The following is an 18,376-nucleotide window of genomic DNA, read 5'->3' on the forward strand; positions in this document are numbered from 1 at the left end:
GAAGGAGGGAGTGAAGAAGGAAGGGAGGGAGCGAAGGATGGAGGGATGAGGGAGGGAGGGAGTGAAGGAGGAAGGGAGGCATGGCAGAGGGAGGGAGCGAAGGATGGAGGGACAGTGGAGGGAGGGATGGAGGGATGACGGAGCAAAGGGTGGAGGGAGGGATGGAAGGGTGATGGAGGGAGCGAAGGATGGAGGGATGGCAGAGGGAGAAGGTGAGGCATTGGAAGGATGATGGAGCGAAGGATGGAGGGATGGTGGAGGGAGTGAAGAAGGGAGGGAGGACAGAGGGAGAGTGAAGTACGGAGGGATGAAGGAGGGAGTGAAGGAGGAAGAGAGGCATGGCGGAGGGAGGGAGCGAAGGATAGAGGGACGGCGGAGGGAGGAAGTGAGGCATTGGAAGGATGACGGAGGGAGTGAAGGATGGAGGGGTGAGGGAGGGAGTGAAGGAGGAAGGGAGGGATGGTGGAGGGAGGGAGTGAAGGATAGAGGGATGAGGGAGGGAGGGATGGAGGGAGCGAAGGATGGAGGGATGGTGGAGGGAGGGAGCGAAGGAGGAAAGGAGGCATGGCAGAGGGAAGGAGCGAAGGATGGAGGGATGGTGGAGGGAGGGAGCAAAGGAGGAAAGGAGGCATGGCAGAGGGAAGGAGCGAAGGATGGAGGGATGACAGAGGGAGCGAGGCATGGAGGGATGGTGGAGGGAGTGAAGGATAGGGCGATGATGGGGAGGGAGTGAAGGAGGAAGGAAGGGAGGATGGCGGGAGGGAGCAAAGGATGGAGGGATGGTGGAGGGAGGGAGTGAAGGATGGAGGGGTGATGGACAGAGGGAGCGAAGGAGGAAGGGAGGGAGGACAAAGGGAAGTCCAGGTGGGGAAGGGGAGAGAAGGGAGCGGCATGGAGCCACCCCCGGAGCCACCCCGTACCCGTACCCCTGCGCACACCCGTACACACACCCAGTAACTGCAGTCCCGTGCACGCGCACCCCTTTACCCACACAGCACGTGCCCACCCCACAGTCAACCCTCGTGCACACCCCCCCGTACCCGCTACTGCCCCACCACTACCACCCACACCCCCTTGTCCCCCACAGGCACCCACACCCCCCCCACGCACACCCTTCACCCCAGTGGGGTCCCCCAGAGACGGGCCACAGCCCGCACTGGGGAAGACCAGGCTCTGGCACCACCCTTGTGGCCACCACCCTGGTGCTCCTGCCCCACGTCTGCCCGGGGACTTCTCTCAGCAGGGACCAGCAATAACCAAAAATCACTTTCCAGCCCTGGAAGCCCCTAATGAGGCTTTTTTCCCCCCCTCCCCACTGGACTAACTGGAAATTTGAAGCACGTACCATGTCGCTGGAGGTGACCGCAGGCTTTGGCACGTGACGGTGCAAAGGGTGCGGAAGCAGCCCAATCCGCTCTCCCTTCCACCTTTAGGTCATAAGTTTCCACCTGAAAATTCCCTCTTTCCTTTTTCCCAGACTCCAAGTCTCTGAGTGCCTGCCCTGGCTATCAAAAAATAACTAAAAATCGCAATTACAGCCTCAGGGCTCATGACTAGCTCTCTTTTGGGCTACCAACTTTTTCTGGAGTCCACGGGCAAGTCTTTCCTCGCTGGCCGGCGGCTTTCAAAAATCCTTGTGTCAAGCCAAAACTTGAATTTCTCTCTTTTATTTTTTTTTTTTCCCCCCCTCGTAGGATTTGTCGTAAGCAAAATTTCCTGCAGGCGGGAGCAGGCGGAGTTACCCAGCAGTGGCCGTCAGAAGGACACGCACCGGTCAGCCGTTCGCGCGCGCCGGCAAACAACCGCGCGCAAGCAACCGCAAGCACGGAGCGGGACTCGGGTAGCCCGCCTGCGCGCACACGCGCCAGCACGATCCACGTGCAGCGCCTGCGTTTGCAGGCAAGCACGGACGTGGCCCAAGACGCGCACGAGGACGATCGGCGGGTACGGCATACACCCGCGCACGCGTGGGGCGCGTAACACGGGCGCAGCAAACGCGTAGAAAAACCCGGGACACGCCGGCGCGCACGCGTGCGAGCCCGCAGGCACGTGTACGTACGGCAAGCGCGCCACGCAGCCGCCACGCCCGTGCGCGCATGTGGGGCCGCAGCAAAGCGCGCGCCGGCAGGCCCGGACGAGCAGGCAGAGAGATTGTGTGCCCGTAGCTGCGCGCGGAGCGCCCGAGCGTGCGCACCCCTGCGCCCCTTCCCCGGGGAAGAGACGTTCGCCCCTCTTTGAGCGCGGAGCACCCCACCACGCTGCGGCCAAGCCAAGCTAACCGGGATGCCGCGTGCAAGCCGGGCTGGCCATCAGCTTATTTTACTTAAGCACGAACGCTAATACCAACGTCGCCAACTCCACTCCCTCATCGCGTGACAGTGTATAATGTGAATTAATATAGATATTAACAAAATTAATATCATTTCGTAGTATAAAATTGATACAGCTAGGAAAGGGATATTTGATAACGCATTCAGCGCGTCGCCGAGCGCGTCTCCGGCTTCTCCCCCGGCACGTCCCTAAGCAAAGCGCTAGCCAGGTCACCCAGCACTTGGATGGCGGAGCTGGTGCCGGGAGCTTGGCCTTCGCCCGGCCCTGCGCGAAAACAGGGGTCCCTGTGCGAAAACAGGGGTCCCTGCGTGAAGCGGCGTGTCACCCGTCGCAGCAGATTGCGGCTTCGGACTGGCACGCACCGCCAAAGCTTATCTCCTAGGGGAAGAAATGCATTGGCAAAAGGTTTGGGGACCGAGAGCCCCAAATTCACCCGTTTTTCCTTCTGTTGTAGGGGAGCTGAAGGCACCCGTGTGATGGAGCTGGGTCCCGTCACGCTGGATGCCGGGGAGAAGCACCTGGGTGCTGGGGGGTGCAAAGACCTGGGTGCTGGGGGGAGGCAAACACCTGGGTGTTGTGGGGTGCAAACACCTGGGTGCTCAGGGGAGGCAAAGACCCGGGTGCTGGGGGGAGGCAAACACCTGGGTGCTGGGGGGGGTGCAAACACCTGGGTGCTGGGGGTGTGCAAACACCTGGGTGCTCAGGGGAGGCAAACAGCTGGGTGCTGGGGGGGTGCAAACACCTGGGTGTTGTGGGGTGCAAACACCTGGGTGCTCAGGGGAGGCAAAGACCCGGGTGCTGGGGGGAGGCAAACACCTGGGTGCTGGGGGGGGTGCAAACACCTGGGTGTTGTGGGGTGCAAACACCTGGGTGCTCAGGGGAGGCAAACACCTGGGTGCTGGGGGGTGCAAAGACCCGGGTGCTGGGGGGAGGCAAACACCTGGGTGCTGCGGGGGGCTGCAAACACCTGGGTGTTGTGGGGTGCAAACACCTGGGTGCTCAGGGGAGGCAAACATCTGGGTGCTGGGGGGGGCTGCAAACACCTGGGTGTTGTGGGGTACAAACACCTGGGTGCTTGGGGGAGGCAAACAGCTGGGTGCTGGGGGGGTGCAAACACCTGGGTGTTGTGGGGTGCAAACACCTGGGTGCTGGGGGGTGCAAACACCTGGGTGCTGGGGGGTGCAAACACCTGGGTGCTGGGGGGTGCAAACACCTGGGTGCTGGGCGGTGCAAAGACCCGGGTGCTGGGGGGTGCAAACAGCTGGGTGCTGTGGGGGGTGCAAACACCTGGGTGTTGTGGGGTGCAAACGCCTGGGTGCTGGGGCCAGGCAAACACCTGGGTGCTGGGGGGTGCAAAGACCTGGGTGCTGGGGGTGTGCAAACACCTGGGTGCTGGGGGGTGCAAAGACCCGGGTGCTGAGGGGTGAAAACACCTGGGTGCTGGGGGGATGCAAAGACCTGGGTGCCGGGGGGGGGTGCAAACACCTGGGTGCTGGGGGGTGCAAAGACCTGGGTGCTGGGGGGGGTGCAAACACCTGGGTGCTGGGGGGTGCAAAGACCTGGGTGCTGGGGGTGTGCAAACACCTGGGTGCTGGGGGGTGCAAAGACCCGGGTGCTGAGGGGTGAAAACACCTGGGTGCTGGGGGGATGCAAAGACCTGGGTGCCGGGGGGGGGTGCAAACACCTGGGTGCTGGGGGGGTGCAAAGACCTGGGTGCTGGGGGGGGTGCAAGCACCTGGGTGCCGGGGGGGGGTGCGCAAGCCCCGTACATGGGTGCTGTGGGTGTGTGTTAATCCCACGCCCCGTTTCCCCCGAGCAGCACCACCCAGCACCACCCAAGGCCACGCGGGACGCGTGGGACGGACGGCCCCGGGAGCGGCCGCACCCGCCCGCGGGCAAAGTGCGGGGCAGGGCCCGGCGGGAGCAGCCATGGAGCGGTGCGTCCTGCCCGGCTGCCGCGGGCAGCGCCGGGGGGCACGGGGGGCCGGGGGGGGGGGGAGTGGGGCTGGGGGGCAGGCAGGGGCTGGGGGTGCGGGCACAGGGGGCGGGCAGGGGCTGTGGGTGCGGGCACAGGGCGCAGGCAGGGGCTGTGGGTGCAGGCACAGGGTGCGGGCAGGGGCTGTGGGTGCGGGCACAGGGTGCGGGCAGGGGCTGGGGGTGCAGGCAGGGGCTGTGGGTGCGGGCACAGGGTGCGGGCAGGGGCTATGGGTGCAGGCAGGGGCTGTGGGTGCGGGCACAGGGCGCAGGCAGGGGCTGTGGGTGAGGGCAGGGGCTGTGGGTGCAGGCACAGGGTGCAGGCAGGGGCTGTGGGTGCGGGCACAGGGTGCGGGCAGGGGCTGGGGGTGCAGGCAGGGGCTGTGGGTGCGGGCACAGGGTGCGGGCAGGGGCTGTGGGTGCGGGCAGGGGCTGTGGGTGCAGACACAGGGCGCAGGCAGGGGCTGTGGGTGAGGGCACAGGGTGCGGGCAGGGGCTGTGGGCACAGGCACAGGGTGCAGGCAGGGGCTGGGGGTGAGGGCAGGGGCTGTGGGTGCGGGCAGAGGGTGCGGGCAGGGGCTGTGGGTGCAGACACAGGGTGCGGGCAGCGGCTGTGGGTGCGGGCAGGGGCTGTGGGTGCAGGCACAGGGTGCAGGCAGGGGCTGTGGGTGCAGGCACAGGGTGCGGGCAGGGGCTGTGGGTGCGGGCAGGAGCTGTGGGTGCAGGCACAGGGTGCAGGCAGGGGCTGTGGGTGCGGGCAGGGGCTGTGGGTGCAGACACAGGGTGCGGGCAGGGGCTGTGGGTGCAGACACAGGGTGCGGGCAGCGGCTGTGGGTGCGGGCAGGGGCTGTGGGTGCAGGCACAGGGTGCAGGCAGGGGCTGTGGGTGCGGGCACAGGGTGCGGGCAGGGGCTGTGGGTGCGGGCAGGAGCTGTGGGTGCAGGCACAGGGTGCAGGCAGGGGCTGTGGGTGCGGGCAGGGGCTGTGGGCACAGGCACAGGGTGCAGGCAGGGGCTGTGGGTGCGGGCACAGGGTGCGGGCAGGGGCTGTGGGTGCGGGCAGGGGCTGTGGGTGCAGACACAGGGCACAGGCAGGGGCTGTGGGTGAGGGCAGGGGCTGTGGGTGCGGGCACAGGGTGCGGGCAGGGGCTGTGGGTGCGGGCAGGGGCTATGGGTGCAGGCACAGGGCGCAGGCAGGGGCTGTGGGTGCAGGCACAGGGTGCAGGCAGGGGCTGTGGGTGCAGGCAGGGGCTGTGGGTGCGGGCAGGGGCTGTGGGTGCAGGCACAGGGCGCAGGCAGGGGCTGTGGGTGCAGGCAGGGGCTGTGGGTGCAGACACAGGGCACAGGCAGGGGCTATGGGTGCAGGCAGGGGCTATGGGTGCAGGCACAGGGCGCAGGCAGGGGCTATGGGTGCAGGCAGGGGCTGTGGGTGCGGGCACAGGGCGCAGGCAGGGGCTATGGGTGCAGGCAGGGGCTATGGGTGCAGGCACAGGGCGCAGGCAGGGGCTATGGGTGCAGGCAGGGGCTATGGGTGCAGGCACAGGGCGCAGGCAGGGGCTGTGGGTGCGGGCAGGGGCTATGGGTGCAGGCACAGGGTGCAGGCAGGGGCTGTGGGTGCGGGCAGGGGCTGTGGGCACAGGCACAGGGTGCAGGCAGGGGCTGTGGGTGCGGGCACAGGGTGCGGGCAGGGGCTGTGGGTGCGGGCAGGGGCTGTGGGTGCGGGCACAGGGTGCAGGCAGGGGCTGTGGGTGCGGGCAGGGGCTGTGGGCACAGGCACAGGGCGCAGGCAGGGGCTGGGGGTGCGGGCACAGGGTGCGGGCAGTGGCTGTGGGTGCAGGCAGGAGCTGTGGGTGCAGGCACAGGGTGCGGGACAGGGGCTGTGGGTGCGGGCACAGGGTGCGGGACAGGGGCTGTGGGTGCGGGCAGGGGCTGTGGGTGGAGGCACAGGGTGCAGGCAGGGGCTGTGGGTGCAGGCACAGGGAGGAGCTGTGGGTGCAGGGTGTGGGCAGGCACTGTGGGCACAGTGAGTGCAGGGTGCAGGCGGGTGCCCTGGGTGCAGGCAGGCACCCGCCAACACAGCTATTGCCAACGTGGCTCCTCTGCCATCCCTCTGCCAGTCCGACAGCCGCACGGCTCTGCAGCATCGCCGTCCTGCTGGGCGCTGCCCTCCTCCTGCCCGCACCCGGGGGCACCCAGGTGAGCCCCCCACCCTCCCACCGCCCCGTGTGATGAGCGGGCACAGGGAGACCCACGCGTCACCTGTGCCACCCCCTTCTCTCCTCGCAGGCTCCGAGCAACACCGGGCAGAAGGACTTGGCCATGGAGCAGGATTTGGCCAAGGAAATGTAAGAGGCGTCCGTGCTCCCCGCACCTTCGGGCATCTGGCTTGTAAAAACCAACAAAGCAACACCCCAAAACAGAAAAGCATTCTAGGGGGAGAATAAATTTCCCTCATTGCCTTGCACCCCCTAAAAATTAAGGGGCTCCCAGCTCTGTCTTGCCCCCACATCACCCAAACTCTCCCCGTGTCGAGCCCTGGCTGCTTTCCCTTTGCTGCCGGCGGTGGGGAGCTGCGGGTGCTGCGGCGTCGACGTCTCGGACCCATCCAGCCTGTTCGCGGGCTAAGCGGCTAAATTAGCCCGTTTGCTCCCCGAGCTCCTAATTACAGCCTCCTGGGGGGGCATGGGGGGGTCTCGCCAGGGTCTCTGCACCCTGATGGGGTGGGATTCCCCCGGGGCAGGGGGATATTCCATAACCCCGACGCTCTGCGACCTCTCCTCGCTGATTTTGCTCCCCTCTTCCAGCATCCTGGGCATAGGAGCGGTGGAGCCGCCGGAGGAAGGTGAGATCTCCAAAGAGATGGAACCGGGTATAAAGGTCTTCTCCAGCAGCGCCTGGGCTCGATGGGGCCCCCGCCAAGCCCAGGCGGGACCGGAGGAGGATCGCGACCACCTCCACCACCCCCAGGATGATGCCACGGAGGCCGATGCCCGCGGGCCACCCCGGATCCTGTCCCTGGAGGTGCAGAGCGGCCCGGAGGAGGACCGCGACCATCTCCACCACGGCTGAGTGGAGACTTGCCCGGGGCTTCGACATGAGGGGTGGGAGCCGCCCCTGGGGCTTCCCGAGGGGACCTGTCCCTCCCTACCCACCCCTGAGCCCCGCCAATAAACCCATTCCCCGTCCTGATGGGCTCCTCATTGCTGCCAGAAACCTATCGCTAAGTGCAGGGCCCCTAGATCTTGGGGATCCCCCTCCTCGGGCTCACCCCGAGACCCCCGAGCGGGGTGAGGATGATGCTTTGGGGCGAGGGACTCAGCCCAGTTCAACCCAGGTGGGGCTGAGGCCGGGCAAACTCAGCGCATCGGTGTTGCACCCAAGAAGGTGCCCGCAAGCCGTCCCCTCCCTGGGGGACACACGGACCTATTGCTCCACGAAGCCCCAGCCCAGCGTCGGAGAGCAGAGTGATGGAGTCGGTGGGGGGGGTCTCAGGGAACCCCAACACTTCCCAGCTCGCGGGGGGGACGACACACACCGCAGCGAGGATGCCCCATCTCCCGGCAGCGCCAGGAAAACCTTTTAATAACGATGGCAAACGCGGTCCCCGCTGCCGGTCGTCTCACCCCAGGCAAGTATCGCTCGCCGGCGGGGCCCGGACCCCCTCCGCGGGGTGACGCGGGGGGCCGACGGGTAGCAGGGGACCGCGGGGACCCGCACCACCCCGGGCTCAGCTGTCGGTGAAATTCGCCTTCCGCTTCTCCACGAACGCCGTCATCCCCTCCTTGCGGTCGCCCTGCAAGGAGCGGAGGGGTGAGGTTGCGGGGGGGGGGGGCGGGGGGGCTGTGGCAGCCTCGCTATCCCCCCCCCATCCCGCAACGGGGCCGGCCCCCCAACTCACAGTGGCGAAGGTGGCGTAAAAAAGCCGCTTCTCCGTCCTGGTCCCCTCCGCCAGCGTCGTCTCGAAGGCTGAGAGCAAGGGAGAAGTTGGGGAGACCCCGCTGCCTGGCCCCGCAGCCCCCCCGGGGCGGGATCCGGTTGGCCCCCCAGTCCCTACCGGCGTTGACCGACTCCTTTGCCATGGCGGCCACCAGCTTGGAGTTGCTGGCGATCTTCTCGGCGCAGCCGATGGCCGCGTCCAGCAGCTTCTCCACGGGGAAGACCTTGCTGACCAGACCTAGGAGGGACATTGGGAGGTGACGGGGTGGGGGGACGGCTCCCCGCCGGACCCCCGCGGTGTCACGGCTGGCCCACACCCCTACCTGCCTCCTTCGCCTCCGCCGCCGAAATCCGGTCCCCGGTGAGGACCATTTCCATCGCCAGCGACTTCCCCACCGCCCTGGTCAACCTCTGCGTCCCTCCGGCGCCTGGAGGTGTTGGGGGAAGAGAAAGGTCACCCGGGGTGTCCCCGCTGTCCCCTCTCCGGCCGGGATGGACCCCCCCTTGGCAGATCTCCCCCCTCCTCGTCACCTGGGATGGTCCCCAGCAGGATTTCGGGTTGTCCAAACTGCGCCTTCTCCCCGGCGTAGATGATGTCGCACATCATGGCCAGCTCGCACCCGCCGCCCAGCTGGGACAACGAGGAGGAAGAGGAGGGTCGAGGGGGGTTCGGGGCTGAACCGGGGCGGGGGCGCGGGGAGAGGCGGAGGGACGATGACACGGGGGACTCACGGCGTAGCCGTTGACGGCGGCGATGATGGGTTTGCGGACGGTGGAGACCTTGTCCCAACCGGCGAGGAAACCGCCGCTGTAGCACTCCTGGAAGGTTTTATTCTGCATCTCCTTGATGTCGGCACCAGCTGCAAAGGGAAACGGAGTGGGACACCGAACCCCCCCCCAAAAAAAAAAAAGAATTCGGGGTGCGGAGCGGCGCCCCGCCCTACCTGCGAAGGCTTTTTGGCTGCCGGTGATGACGATGGCCCCCACTTGCGGGTCGCTCTCCATGGCCTCCAACGCCCGCCGCAACTCTTCCATCAGCCCCTCGCAGAGGGCGTTGAGCGCCTGCGGTCGGTTCAGCTGGATCAGGCCCACGTTCTGCCGCGCTCCCGTCTTCTGCACTGTCAGGTACCGGAAGGGGGACCCTGCCCGCCGCCCCCCGTTAATCCACCGGTTACCCGCCACCGGCTGAGACCCCCCGCCGCCCCGTACCCGCCCGCCGGTGAGGCCCGGCTGCTGCCAGGGCCATGCGCTATTTTTAAGGCGACCTTCAGGGCGGTGGGTGCGTGCCAGCGGTCACCGGCAGCCAGAGGGACGTCACCCCCGGGGGCTCGGGACCGGGGGTCCCGGTGCGATCTTGGCCAGGGCCGGTGCAGCCAAGTGACCGCCCGGTGCCGGGCCGGTAAGCGGTGCTGGGGGCCGGGGCGTGGTGCAGGGACCCCGTGGAAGGTGCTGGGTACGTGTCCGGTGTGGGGACCGTACGTGGTGCTGAGCCCCGGTGCGCGGTGCTGGGACCCCGTGCCCGGTGCTGAGCGCCGGTGCGCGGTGCTGGGACCCCCCGTGCCCGGTGCCGGGCCCCTGGCAGGCAGTGCCACAGCCCGTACGTGGTGCAGGGACCCGGTGCCAGGGCCGGTGCACGGTTCAGGGACCCGGTGCCCAGTGCTGGCTCCCCGGTGCGCGGGGCCAGGCCCCGTTGCCCGGAGGCGGGCCCGCGCACGGCGCCCGTTCCCCGCCGCCGGGCACCCCCCCCGCCCCGTGCCCGCCCCGGTGCCCCGCTCACCGGCGCTGCAGGCCCGCGCCCCGACGAGGGGGAGTGGCGGCGGCGGGAAGAGCGCGCGGCGGCGCGCGGCGGCGGCAGCGGCGGGGCGGAGGAGCGCGCGCAGCGAGGCGGCCATGGCGGAGCGCGGCGGAGCGCGGCGGAGCGGCCCCGCCCCGCCCCTCTCCCCGCCGACGCCCCGCCCCGCCCCGCGCCCATTGGCAGAGGCGGCCCCGCCCCACAGCGCGCCATCCCCATTGGCCGAAGCGCCGCCGCCGCGCCCCGCCCCCGGCGCGCTGCCGGGTGGGGCGGGGCCGGGCGGGGCCGCGCCGCTCCCGTGGGGCCGCCGCGGTCCCGTGGACGGGGACCTCGGGGAAGGGGGAGCGGGCTCTGCGCCCCGCGCGGCGGGACACGAGTGGGCCCCGGTGGGGCCGCCATTAGCGGGGTTTGGAGGCGCTGTGGGGCGGGACGGCGCGGGAGGGGTGCGCTTCCCCCGCCGCCTCCCGCCGCTGCACGCACCGCCGCCGGCGGCCCCGCGTGGCCCCTCCCCCCCCCCCCCCCCCCAACCACCGCCGCTGCGCGGCGCCGAGCGCGCGCCCCCGCGCGTGGAGTGGGGGGAGGGGGGAGGGCGCGCGGCGGCGGGAGCGCGGCCGGGGAGGAGCGGAGCGGAGCGAGGCAGCGGCGGCCCCGGGCCCGGTGAGCCCCGCGGGCGGAGGCGGTGTGCGCAGTACCGGGGCGGGGAGGCGAGCGGTATGCGCGCGTGGGGTACGCGCGCGGGTGAGCGGCGGACGGGCGCCCACGCCCCCACGGGCAGCCCGTGACCGGTGCGGCGGGGCGGGTGCCCGTGCGCGAGCCGCCCAAACGTTGCCGGTGAGGCAGGCACGGGGGCTGCGCGTGCAGACCCCCCCCCCCCCCCCCCTCCGTGGGCGCGGACACGCGTGTAGGAGCCGCGCAGGGACGCGCTTTTGAGGCGCTCGCCGCCCGCAGCTTGTCCGCGCGTGTGCCAGCGCCGCGCGCACGGGCGCGCACGGGCGCGCGGGCAGGAGCGCGCCGCATCCACGGCCACGCGGGGGGGGGGGGAGCGTGGAGCGTGTTTACGCGGCCCGTGGGCTGTTGCCTGAGCGCCACGCCCGCGTGGGCCAACCGCCTGGGGGCGCCCGTGCGCGCGTGGGGGGGGGCGTGTCCGCGGACACGCGTGGCAGGGCGGCGGCTGAGCTCTCCGCCTGCGCGGGTGCGGTGGGATGCGGCGGAGCGCGGCGGTCTGCTGGGCCCTGCTGCTGCTGGCCGCCGCCCTCTGCGAGACGGTGGCCGGTAAAGGCGGGCGAGGTGGGGCCCGGGGGGCGGCCCGCGGTGGGGCCCGGGGGACCGCCCGTGGGCGGGTGAAAGCGGCGGCTCCGCGTTACGGCTCGGCCGGGGCCGCCCTACGCGTGGCGGGGGCAGCGGCGGCGGGAGCGGCGGCTGGCGTGGCGGCGGGGGCCGGCTTGCGCCGGGCCCGGTTGGCCGGTGAGCTGGAGGCGGGGGACGGTGGCCAGTACCTCGATGGCAACCGGACGGCGGCAGCCGCCGGTGCCTGGACCTCCGCCGCACCGGCCCGGGAGCCACCGGGCTGGGCAGTGCCCTGGCTCTGCCCGCTGGCCGCCATCCTCCGCCGCTGACTGTTTCACGGGAACCTGACCGTGCCCGGTGCTGCCGCCGGGAGCCGTGCCCCCCACCCCGGGGCTGAGCCCCCCCCAGCCTCACCCGGTTAACCCGCCGCCACCGGGGCAGGACCCCGCGGGAAGCCCCTCCACCGCCTCCCCGTCCCGCACGCCGCCGGCACGAACCCCCTCTTCGCACCCCTCCTCTGTACGGGGCTCTCGCAGCCTTCCGAGGACGAGGAGGCGGCAATAAAGCCAGGCGGAAAACAGGTCTGGCTGGATGCGGGGACAGGGGCTGGGGACGGGGACCCTGGCACGGCCACCGCCCCGGCACCCTGCCCACAGAGGTTTTATTTCGGGATGGACGTCCCAGACCACAGCGAGGAAACGGCTCCCACAAAGGTTTTGTCCCGGCCGGAGGCAGCAGCCGTGCCCCAGGCCTTCCCGGGTGGGCACCGCGCTCCCTTCGGAGAGCGTCGCCCCGCACGGTGACCCACCGCGGCGCAGCGTCACCCCCCCAGGGTCCGAAACGGGGGGCTGACCCAGCAAAGCTGCTTTAATTGCACCCTAGAGCTCCACGCCGAGGTGGCCCCAGCCCCACGGGGCACCGGGGTGTCCGCGGGGAGCAGCCAGGCCTTTGTCCCCCGCCCGCTCGGCTGCAGGCGGTGCCTCTCCCCCACGGGACAGGTCTCAGTCCAGCGTCACCCTGCCCAGGCGTCCGGCCCGGAAATCCCGCAGGAACTCGTAGGCAGCGGCCGGGTAGTTGAGCATCGTCAGGTTGACATTCCCTGGAGACGGGGACGGTGGGCATGGAAGGAGGCGTCGGTGGAGCCTGGAGCTACCCCAGGATCCCCAAAAGCCCATCCCCTGCGCCCGAGGTGGCGGAGATCCCCCTCCCCGAGCACTCACCCGTGCCCGTCAGCACCTTCACCTTCTGCGTCCTGCCCTGGGCGAGGGCCACGCGCCTCAGCACGGGCTCGATGTCGTCGCAGGCCTCGGCCAGCCCGTAGCGCTGCACGTACCTGCCGAAGGAGACGGCTCGCACCCTGCCGGCATCGCCTCTCCCCACCCCGCCAATTCCCCGGGGACGGCTTCTCCGTCACCCACTCGGGACCAGAGGCAGCGGACGCAGCCCGGGGCCCTCTCCGGTTCCCCCGCCGGCTCACCTGAACTGCTGCTGCTTGTTGAGGGTGTACAGGAGGTAGTCGGCCATGATGTCCTCCCCCACCAGGTGGTCACGGATGGCTCCTGGAAAAGGGGGTCAAGCCCCAGCTCCCCCCGGCCCTGCTCCGAGCCCCGGCTACCCCTCCCGCCATCCACGGGCCACCCGTGGGCACCCAGACAGGGCGCGCCAGCCTGGGGGGGGGGCCGTGAACAGCAAACTGCCGCCCCAGCCTCGGGTACCAGCCCCAGCTGGGGCTCAAAGCCACGTTTGGGGAGCCCCCCCCCCGGCCACAGCCTCCACCTCACCGCACAGCGCCAGCTTCATGCCCGTCTCCACGTCCCCCAGCTTCGGCGGCAGCACCCCGGGCGTGTCCACCAGGTACATCAGGGGCTTCTCGCAGACCTGGGATGGGGGGAGACAGGGCAGTTAGGATGCCCGGCTGGGTAATTAGCACCACGGACTCCGACACAGCTAACGAGCGAGGCGTTGAGCTCTTTCGTTAAGGGCTCAACGGAAAGGGGACCCGAGCAGCCCTCTGAGATCAGCTCCACACGCCCTGAGGTTTTTCCAGAGCTCCTGCGAGAGGACGCGGGGAGGCAGAGGCCAGCGCCCACCCAGCCGGCTGCGCCGGGAGGACGGTACCTGGATTCTGGTCAAGACCGCCTTGGTGATGCCTGGCTCGCCGCCGACCGTGGTGGCTTTCCCTTCGGGGGAAGGAGAGAGACAGTCAGAAAAGCAAGCGTCGCTCTGCCCCGCCGCCCGCTCCACGGCTGTGCCAGCGGCTCCTCCCCGAGCCCCGGCACCACAGAGAAATACCCTTCTTGAGGTGCAGCCTCCGCAGGGAGTTGATGAGCGACGACTTGCCCACGTTGGGCACGCCGATCACCAGGATGCTGTACTCGGTGCTCTGGAAGCGAGGAGGCGGCGGGCAGGGAGCGGCCGGTTATCAGCCACCCACCCCAGCAGCGACGGGCAGCCGCACCAGCGAAACAACCCGGCCTTTGCCGGCGCTTCTGGCACAGGCGCGAGCAGCCTCATCCCTCCCTGGAAAGGGAGGTGACCTGCAGACGGCCACCCTGACTCCTTGCGCGTGCGCTGGCAGTCTCGCGGCCGCGTCTCACCTCGGCCCTGTGGTAGCGTGGGTTTTCGTCCACCAGCTTGGCAACCAGGGGAACGATCTGCAGAGAAACGCGGAGCAGGGCTGTAACCGCCGCTCTGCGCCCGGGCTGGCAGCAGCCACTCGCTCGGAGAACGCTGTGCCATGGAGGGTGCGCAAAACGGGGGCCGAGCGGAGGACGGGGCGCCTTGGGTAAGCTGGAAGTGAAGATTGCTCTGGACCAGCCAGCGTCACCTCCTCACAGTGGGGCACCGAGGCCTCTCCGCAAGGCTGGGAGATCGGCACAGGGCTCTCAGCTGCCAGCAGTACGGAGCAGGGCTGGGCACGGGGCTGCCGGCCCGTTACCTTCTTGACGTTGCCGTCGTGCTGGCAGTCAGCGAAGACAACGTGCGAGCATCCTTGCTGCTTCAGGTGCTCCAAGACTGCCTGAAGGCGACAGGGCAGAGGCATTGCTGGCACCTGCCTGCGGCAATCTGTGGGGCCTCCAGCCGGCTTTGCCCCCGGCGCTCACCGGCTGCCGGCGGGGATCAGCCAGGTCCATCTTGTTCAGCACCAGGATGTGCGGGCGGATGCCCAGGGCCTCCTGCAGCATGGGGTTACGGCCCGACAGCGGGATGTGAGCGCTGCTAAGGAGAGTGACTGTGCGCTGGGGTGGGAGCAGGTACTGGGGGGACCAGTTTGGGGGAAGGAGGAGCACGGGGAGTTGATGGGGCTGGTGTGGAGGTGGAGAAGGGTATGGGACTGGGAGAAGGGGCGGCCTGGAGGGAGAAGGGGCGGCCTGGAGGGAGAAGGGGCGGCCTGGAGGGAGAAGGGGCGGCCGGGAAGGAGAAGGGGCGGCCGGGAACCGGTGCAGGGGGTGGGGTCCCGGCTCCTGTTGCCCCGGGGGACACGCGGGGGGGGGAATGACGAGCCGTGCCGGAGGATATGCGAGCGTCGTGCACCTCGATGAGGCAGTCGGCGCGCCGCAGGGAGGCCCGCATCTGCCGCAGGCCTGCAACACAGCGCCGAGTTAGCGGTGGCGGCGGCGGCAGCGGAGGGGTGGCTGAGGGAAGGTCAGTCCGCCCCACTCCCACCCCTCACCTTTCACCATGTGCCCCGGGAACCAGGAAGCCACATCGCGGCCACCGAAATCGAAGCGCTCCCGGAAGCCCCGAGGCACCGGCCCGGGCCCGGCCACGGCCGCCCGCAGCGCTCCCACCCACCCTCTCATGGCGGCGGCGCCTCTTTTTCTACGTCACATCCGGCGCGACGCAGCTTTCGAGAGCGTGAGAGGTGGTGGCCGTGGGTGTGGCCACGTCGAGTGGGCGGAGCGACGTCGAGTGGGCGGGGCGTCCCCCTCAGCGGGCGTCACTCCCGTCTCCTCCTCAGCGTAATGGCGGAGCCGCGGCCTACGGGGCCTGTGGGGCCTGTGGGGCCTACGGGAGGCTCGACGGTGGGTCCTGGCGGCCCGGGGGGTGCCGGGCCCCGCGGGGGGCACTCCGTGCCCCCCGCGGGGCCCGGCACCCCCCGGGCCGCGGGGCCTGCTCCCCAACCCGCCCCCCAGCCGCCCCCTGCCCCTCAGCCCACCCCGGAGCCAGGCCCGGCGCAGGCCCCGCTGGACGACACCCGTTTCCTGATCGCCAGCACCAACTGGTACTAACGCTGCAGCCCTTTTTTCCCACCGGACCCAAGCCGAGGAGCCGCATCCATCCCCCCGGCGAGAGAGAAGCCTCCGCATCCCTCTGCCAGGGAGGTTTCTCAATAAAGGAGGCTGACCGGCAGTCACTCACGAAGCACGGGTTTTATTTTCCTGCCTCAGAGCCGAGGAGCGGGGCTGGGTGCCTCGAAGAGCTGGTTGAGCCGCTCGGCCTCTCGCCAGCCCGACAGCAGGGCCCCGTGGGTGGTGGAGTAGAAGGTGCGGTGGGTGGCCTCGCCGGCGAAGAGGAGCTGCAGAGGCTGCGGCGAGGCGGGAGGTGAGCGCCGGGGGCCTGGCGCCGTCCCCAGCCCAGCGGGGACACCGGGTTGTACTAAACCAGCCTCATCTCCCTGCGCTTTGGCACCCCGCGGATGCATGACCCACTCTGCAGCCCCGTAGAGAGCGAGGAGCGGGCCCCTTCCCTTCCTTAGAGACCCACCCCATGCCGTGAGGATGCCAGAAGGTGGTTGGAAAGACCTACGTGTCCCCAGATTTTAAGGAAATGGGGTTCCCCCCCCACCCCGTGGAGGGGCAGGAAGAGCCAAGGGGGGCTGGTTGGTGACCTGAGCATCGGTGACCCCTGAACGGAGCAGGAGTGAGGAATGCCACCTCCTGTGCTCCTCAAGGCCTGAGGCGCCCTGTTCCCATCCCTGCCTGTCTTTCCCGCTTCCCTCACAGCCGCTGCATCCCCCCGGGCCTAAAGCAATTACCCTGGGGTCCTCGGGGTCCTCGGGCAGGGGCTGAGCCAGCACATCGATGTCGTCCCCCGAGCTGCCAACCGCCACGTAGCTGTAGGAGCCCCGGGTGTAGGGAGCGCTGTGCCACCGGGACCTGAGCACACTCCTGGGAGCGGGCAGGTGTGGGTTCCCTGCGGGCGTGGATTTTGGGTGGGATCCAGAAATCCGGGTGCGCGTTTCCCCGGGGGTTTGGGGTGACAAGGGCGGAGGAGGCGGCGGTACCTGTCAGGGTGCGGAGGACACGCGTCATGGTGCTGAGAATCTCTCCGTCGCTCAGTGTCTCCATGTATTCTGACTCCTTCCCCGCGATGAAGCCGCAGAGGACGTGCCCGTGCCTGGGGAGGAAAGACGGGGCCGAGAGCCGCCTGCCGCCCTCCTGCTGCTCACCGGGCACCGTGCCCTCCCTGCCCTGGGAGCGCCACTGTGTCACGGGCCACCAGCGACCCAGAGAACGTCTTGAAGCTCCAGACAGGACCAGGATACTCCAAGTTGCCCAGAAGATGCCCAAACCCCCCAGGCCACGATGCCCCTTTGCTGACGTTCCCGGCCACGTACTGCTCCGGCGGTTGGAGGACCACGAATCCAATGAGCTTCTTGAACCAGTTGGCCTCCAGGTCGGCGCTGGGCTCCTCAAGGGGCGACTCGTCCTCCCACACCGCTTCGAGGAGCTGCTGCTGGGGTTCCCAGAAAGGCCGCTCGAACTCCAGGAAGATCTTGTTGTTGGTGCCAAAACCCAGGCGGCGAATGGCCTCTGCTTTCCGCTCGGGCAGGGGAGGCTGGAAGAAGTCCTGGTGGCATTCCTTGAGGAAACCTGCAGGTGGAAAATTGGGCAGAAGATCGGGCAGCTCTGTTTGCCGGGCTCCTAAACGGGGTCTGAGATACTCCTCCCTCCCCAAACCCCTTCCCAGCCTCCCCTCTCCCACCGAGGTGGGAGAGGGGAGGCTGGGAAGGGGTTTGGGCAAGTCCCTGCCCTCCATCTGCCCATCTCCAACCACGTCAACTGGTTGGAGGGGACAGGCAGGGCAAGGAAAAATGTTGGTGTCCTCACCCAGCGGGACGGTGACGATGACGTGGTCGGCAAGGAAGGTGTCTCCGTCCTCGCACTCCACCCGGACGGGGAAATCCCTTGCCTCGTCCCTTTCCTCGCGGAAGGACCCTCGCCACCGGATGGTCCTCACCGCCTTGTTGAGCAGGACGGTGCCCTCCGGCAGAGCAGAGACCATGCGATCGGGCAAGCTGCTGTAGCCGCTGCGGGAGGAGGTGCCGCTGGGGACGGGCTGCCCCCCCGAAACGCTCTTCCGTGTCCCCCTCCAGAGTCCCACGCTTACCCTGGGAAGGTGCAATCCAGGCCGGGCAGGGAGACGTACTCCCCGAAGGGCTCCAGGGCCACCAGGTCCATGCTGTGGGTCCCACTGATGCAACACTCCAGCTTGAGGCAGGCGGCGAGGACGGCCAGCTGGAGCCGCCGGGCATCCTCCTCACCCCCCCGCAAAGCGGGGACCCTCCGGGCAATCTCCGCCCGCAGGTACTGTCCCACGCTGGGTGCCGGCAGCTCCTCGGCCCCCCGAAAAGCGCGGGTGGAGGCCAGGAGGGTGTCGAAGAGGTCACGGGCTTCGCTCACCGCCTCGGGGCTCAGCGTCCTCCCTGAGCTGCCGTAGGTGACGGAGGGCAGCGGAGGGTGGCCCCCCGCCTCTGCCCGCTGGTTCTCCTCCCGGGCAGCCTCCGGGCCCAGCAGGCCGTAGCGGGTGGCCAGGCGGAAGACGGGGTTCCCCGGTGAGGGGCCATGGATCCAGTGCGCCCCCATCTCTGCTAGCCCCGCCGCTGTGGGGAGGGAGGGTGGGGGGGTGTCACCCCAAGGCACACGTGTGGCAGGAGTGCCACGGGGAGCAGCAGGACCCCCATCCCCATGTGCCCCCCCGAAACAGCTGGAGCCAGCGGGCCCTCCCCTGCCCCACTGCCACCCGTCACCGGCTCCGGTTTGGTCCCACTGCACCCACGGGACCGGACACCCCCAGCCCCGTGTCCATCCCACTCAGGACTGGCCCCACGGCGG

General features: G+C 69.3%; 3 protein-coding genes across 3 annotated transcripts; 1 reads left to right on the forward strand and 2 right to left on the reverse strand.

Annotated features, from left to right (window-relative positions):
• Positions 1 to 7,851: 7,851 nt before the first annotated feature.
• On the reverse strand, positions 7,852 to 10,131 carry ECHS1 (enoyl-CoA hydratase, short chain 1). Its single transcript, XM_059821379.1, has 8 exons — positions 10,017 to 10,131; positions 9,184 to 9,381; positions 8,972 to 9,099; positions 8,771 to 8,870; positions 8,563 to 8,667; positions 8,358 to 8,477; positions 8,202 to 8,269; positions 7,852 to 8,096 (listed from the first exon to the last, which is right to left on the reverse strand). The coding sequence occupies exons 1-8, from the start codon at positions 10,129 to 10,131 to the stop codon at positions 8,031 to 8,033; spliced, it is 900 nt and encodes a 299-aa protein (XP_059677362.1). The 3' UTR covers positions 7,852 to 8,030.
• Positions 10,132 to 11,233: 1,102 nt separating this feature from the next.
• On the forward strand, positions 11,234 to 11,647 carry SPRN (shadow of prion protein). Its single transcript, XM_059820869.1, has one exon. The coding sequence runs from the start codon at positions 11,234 to 11,236 to the stop codon at positions 11,645 to 11,647; it is 414 nt and encodes a 137-aa protein (XP_059676852.1).
• Positions 11,648 to 12,218: 571 nt separating this feature from the next.
• MTG1 (mitochondrial ribosome associated GTPase 1) lies at positions 12,219 to 15,121 on the reverse strand. Its single transcript, XM_059821542.1, has 11 exons — positions 14,992 to 15,121; positions 14,838 to 14,902; positions 14,423 to 14,527; positions 14,257 to 14,337; positions 13,916 to 13,972; positions 13,611 to 13,701; positions 13,437 to 13,498; positions 13,100 to 13,196; positions 12,796 to 12,877; positions 12,539 to 12,651; positions 12,219 to 12,417 (listed from the first exon to the last, which is right to left on the reverse strand). The coding sequence occupies exons 1-11, from the start codon at positions 15,119 to 15,121 to the stop codon at positions 12,320 to 12,322; spliced, it is 981 nt and encodes a 326-aa protein (XP_059677525.1). The 3' UTR covers positions 12,219 to 12,319.
• Positions 15,122 to 18,376: the final 3,255 nt, after the last annotated feature.

Source organism: Gavia stellata, chromosome 9, assembly GCF_030936135.1.
Source record: "Gavia stellata isolate bGavSte3 chromosome 9, bGavSte3.hap2, whole genome shotgun sequence".
NCBI lineage: Eukaryota > Metazoa > Chordata > Aves > Gaviiformes > Gaviidae > Gavia > Gavia stellata.

What these genes read in the sequence shown, in the direction of transcription:
- ECHS1 (XM_059821379.1), bottom strand. Translation starts at nt 10,131, where the DNA reads ATGGCCGCCTCGCTGCGCGCGCTCCTCCGCCCCGCCGCTGCCGCCGCC. An exon ending in GGCGCGGGCCTGCAGCGCCG is followed by an intron (nt 9,382 to 10,016) that starts GTGAGCGGGGCA and finishes GGCGGCGGGCAG; the next exon opens with GGTCCCCCTTCCGGTACCTG. An exon ending in GGCGGAGGCGAAGGAGGCAG is followed by an intron (nt 8,478 to 8,562) that starts GTAGGGGTGTGG and finishes TGTCCCTCCTAG; the next exon opens with GTCTGGTCAGCAAGGTCTTC.
- SPRN (XM_059820869.1), top strand. Translation starts at nt 11,234, where the DNA reads ATGCGGCGGAGCGCGGCGGTCTGCTGGGCCCTGCTGCTGCTGGCCGCC.
- MTG1 (XM_059821542.1), bottom strand. Translation starts at nt 15,121, where the DNA reads ATGAGAGGGTGGGTGGGAGCGCTGCGGGCGGCCGTGGCCGGGCCCGGG. An exon ending in CGGTCTTGACCAGAATCCAG is followed by an intron (nt 13,197 to 13,436) that starts GTACCGTCCTCC and finishes CCCCCATCCCAG; the next exon opens with GTCTGCGAGAAGCCCCTGAT. An exon ending in AACAAGCAGCAGCAGTTCAG is followed by an intron (nt 12,652 to 12,795) that starts GTGAGCCGGCGG and finishes CTCCTTCGGCAG; the next exon opens with GTACGTGCAGCGCTACGGGC.